Below are 3729 nucleotides of genomic sequence, written 5' to 3'. Positions count from 1 at the left end.
AAAAAATTTCAAATATTCAAATTTTTTCATGTTCAGATGATTAGTTAACACAAGTTAATTTCACATCTAACACTATACTTTACCACTAATCGCCCGAATTAACACTAATTAATCATGGATAAATTAACCATTAAGAAAATAGTTGGTTAAGAGATTTATATGAATTACTTCTTAATGATCCTATTTTGTTATAGGCGCCAATTACGTGGCATAGGTCCCAATTTAGCCAGCTCCTATAAGACAGCCAAACATATAACAAAAGTATGCTTCAAAAAAAACAAAAAAAACAAAAAAGCCTCCCATTATAAAATAAAACTGTTAATAACAATATAATAAGTTACTTAAACAATCTCTAATTTACATACGGACCAAACAAATGCAACTATCGTCGACTGAAAAAGTCGGTTTATTCAGAGACTAACTATGGATAGAAATAGCAAATATAAATCTGAAATATCGTGAACTAAGCCTATAACATCTGCAATCTCAGTATCTCAAGTGTGCCAATAAGCGTCACTCTATGCTCGTGGAATCATAGCAACGGAGATTATCAATGCTGTCAACCAGACTAAGCTCCCTGACAGACCTGAGCTTGCTGTAAGAAAGGAAAACAACCCAGAAAGTTATTCAGATAAGTAGATTTCACATTCTATTTATTACAAAATTATAGTTTGAAATCTTGAAATTTTTGTATGAGCTATTTTGAAATTAGTGACAGAAGGCAGTATTACAACTTAGGTGGGCTTACCATCGTTTGAATTGTCACCACTTTTAGAGCCAGTTGATGAAGTTGTGTCCTTGGATGAGGTAATTCCAAGGCTTGCACAATCGTTGTTGGAATATTTTCAACGCCGCTAACCAAAGGGGGGTCCTGGGGGGATCGCCCCCCAGGCTGTGGTCGACCTGACAGGTCAGGTCGTGGGGGTCCAGGGGAGACCGCCCCTGGTGGGGGTTTCAAGGGGGCAACGCCCCCGGAAGAATTTTTTGAACTGAAGGTTTTATTTGGCCGATAAAAGCCTGTTCGAAAATTTCGAATCCAAAAGACACCATTGATGTCTGTTGATGAAGGAACCTGACGTTTCGTGAATAGAAACCTGTTGGCGAATAAAAACCTATTCCCAACAGGTGCAAAACCCTTTATAAATAGCTTCTCCCAGTTTCGTTTAACAATATAAGAAAAATCAATCTGTTTTCTCTATTTCAAAAAGCAACATCAGAAATCAGAAATCTCTTTGTGTGTTCTTGATTGAATCAAGGGGTACAAACCTTGAATTCAGTTTTCGTTGCAGGGCTTTCATTGTATCCTGAAGGCAATATTTCACATACCTGTTGTAATCGCCAATTGTTATTGGGAGGGTAGAAATATTTGTCTAAAAGAAATTTATACAAGCCTTGAAAGTTTTGGAGTGCAACACTTTCTTCTCTGTGTCATTCATCCTTTGTGAAACCCATTTTTTTCCAACAATCGTTTCCAATTACGCCTTCATCATCAACCAGAAACACCATGGATTCATTAGCATTTTTTATTTGATGCATAATTAAGCAATGAATGAAGAAATTGAATTCATTTGGAGGATAAGTAATAGGTTCTTACATTCATTGTAACAGGGGAAAGCAGTGATGTTAAGAAGATTGTTGAAACCTGGGTTGCATTCACATCTATGGCCATACTTCATTGATTTAACACAAGTTCCTTCGCCACAGTACGCGTAATAACAAGCTGTGTGGAAACAAAAATCAAGATTATTTCTTTAGTTAATTAGATAAAATCTTGTTGATTGATTCTTGAAATGAAATTATATGAGTAGAGGACTGTGATTGGCACGGTGGAATGACGTACGGTCAAAGACAGATTCGTTCCTTGGAGCTTCATTGATGGGAGCAACTGGAGGAGGGGAAGTAGGGCAAGAGTAGTCAAGGGTACCTGAGATATAAGATTGACATGAAACAAAATCAACCAACAGAAAATCATAATAGAAATTTGACTTATCCTGACTTTCAAAATTAAAGAATACACTCAACTTGATGTAACTTAGAAAAATTGCAAATTTTAAACACAAAATTGGTTAAAAAGATCAGAATCAATAATTTCTGGGTGAAAAAGACATCTAGGTTTTGATACTGTTTAAATGGACAAAAATGTTGAAATAGCCAGGATGCATCCAGTTTCATCCTTGGTATTTTTTAAATTTAAGCCAGAATGAATCCAGTTTCATCCTTGTAAATTTTTTTTATTTCACGCGTAATAATTTTTACTCGTCCATTAAAACCATGTTTTAAAAATATTTGGACAAATCACCCATTTTCCGAATTTTAAATTAATGCACAAACAAAATTAAAAATTTGAATAAAATCAAAACTTGACTCACAGTGTCTCTTTCATTTTCAGCTAAATTTTATGTGCTTATTTTATTTTAATAAAAGCGACTACGAAAATGACTAAGAAGACACGAATCATTCGGTAAGATTTAGTGAGACGAGTCTACTGATAATAATCCGTTCATATATTTCAAAATAAATAATCCCTTCATAGACTCGCATGAAAAGCATGTACAGGGGAAGAAACCCACGTAAAGGCCAAGGATATGGTATTCACCCCAATTGGTGGCTGTTAAAATCCCAACGAGCGGGGTACACAAATAACAACCCAAAGGTTTGATTTTAGCTTTTGTGTTTTGACACGCTAAATTCGGCTTAATCCAAGTACAAATTAAGTAACCATGCAGAATATATCACAAAGGAAGGAAAACGTCCAGGACTTGAGTATACTTACAATTGGGGATGACACAAGGGAGGAACTTAAGGTCTTCTTCATTATCAGCACGAGAACGCTTCCATCCATCTTCGCACTCGCATTCATAATTGAACTTGTAATCTAGAGATGATTTACATGTTCCCTTTCCACACACTACTTCCTTGCACAGTTCATCTGTTTGGATACATAATCATAAATTTTAATAATAATCAATATAAACGAATAACTAAATTAAGAGCGATTAATTATATTTTGATTTGATAACTTCGTATTACCCAACAAGGGTGCTAGAGCAGGAGCAAGATCGTCACGATCTAAAGCCGTTGCAGATTGAAAATTAACTTGAAGTAGCAAAACAACTCCGAGAATCGCCATAAAATTAGCTAAACCAGCCATGTTAGAGTAATTAATTAGAAGAAGATGCAACAGAAGAAGAAGAGAGTAGAGGTCTGATAAAAGAACGGAAAGGAATATGGCTTGTGCTAATTCAGTTGGAGGGAGGTTTATTTATACGTAAGAGTTTGAAGAAAAAAGAAACACATTAAGGACCAAAGACTAAGTCCTTGAAAACTGAAATTACTTTTCTGGTTAACATTTGTTTTACGTCAAATACGTGTGCCATATCAATACACATTAGTCATAGAGTAAGAACTTAAACATATCTTATGTGGAGTTTATGGTTTGAATTTTAAGGTTATACGGATGAAACCTGATGACAGATGTTTCTTGACATCGGAGAGTTTCGGTTTTCGAGTCCGAATTTGTGCACACTACTTAACGAGTGTGTACGTAACATTTCAATCTCCACCATTAATTTAATTTAGGAAGTTACGTAACGAGAATGGATATTCTAAATATGGAGAATAATGGGATCATCGGTTAAATAATCAATCAATCAGAAAAATATATTAAATATGCACTCTTTAAAGGAGTGCGACCAAATTTGAACTCGGTGTCGTGAGGCGGAACTTCTG

The 3729-nt window shown here is 35.2% G+C and overlaps 1 protein-coding gene across 1 annotated transcript; it reads right to left on the bottom strand.

The window, feature by feature from the left end:
* Positions 1-284: 284 nt before the first annotated feature.
* LOC113353051 (delta and Notch-like epidermal growth factor-related receptor) lies at positions 285-3245 on the bottom strand. Its single transcript, XM_026596772.1, has 7 exons — positions 3031-3245; positions 2774-2929; positions 1841-1924; positions 1595-1720; positions 1471-1481; positions 749-833; positions 285-595 (listed from the first exon to the last, which is right to left on the bottom strand). Exons 1-7 carry the CDS (start codon positions 3149-3151, stop codon positions 519-521), a joined length of 660 nt encoding a protein of 219 aa, XP_026452557.1. The 5' UTR covers positions 3152-3245; the 3' UTR covers positions 285-518.
* Positions 3246-3729: the final 484 nt, after the last annotated feature.

This window comes from Papaver somniferum, chromosome 2 (assembly GCF_003573695.1).
Source record: "Papaver somniferum cultivar HN1 chromosome 2, ASM357369v1, whole genome shotgun sequence".
Lineage (NCBI taxonomy): Eukaryota > Viridiplantae > Streptophyta > Magnoliopsida > Ranunculales > Papaveraceae > Papaver > Papaver somniferum.
The sequence above is the reverse complement of the archived record's forward strand: the minus strand, read 5'-3'. Positions and strand labels throughout refer to the sequence as shown.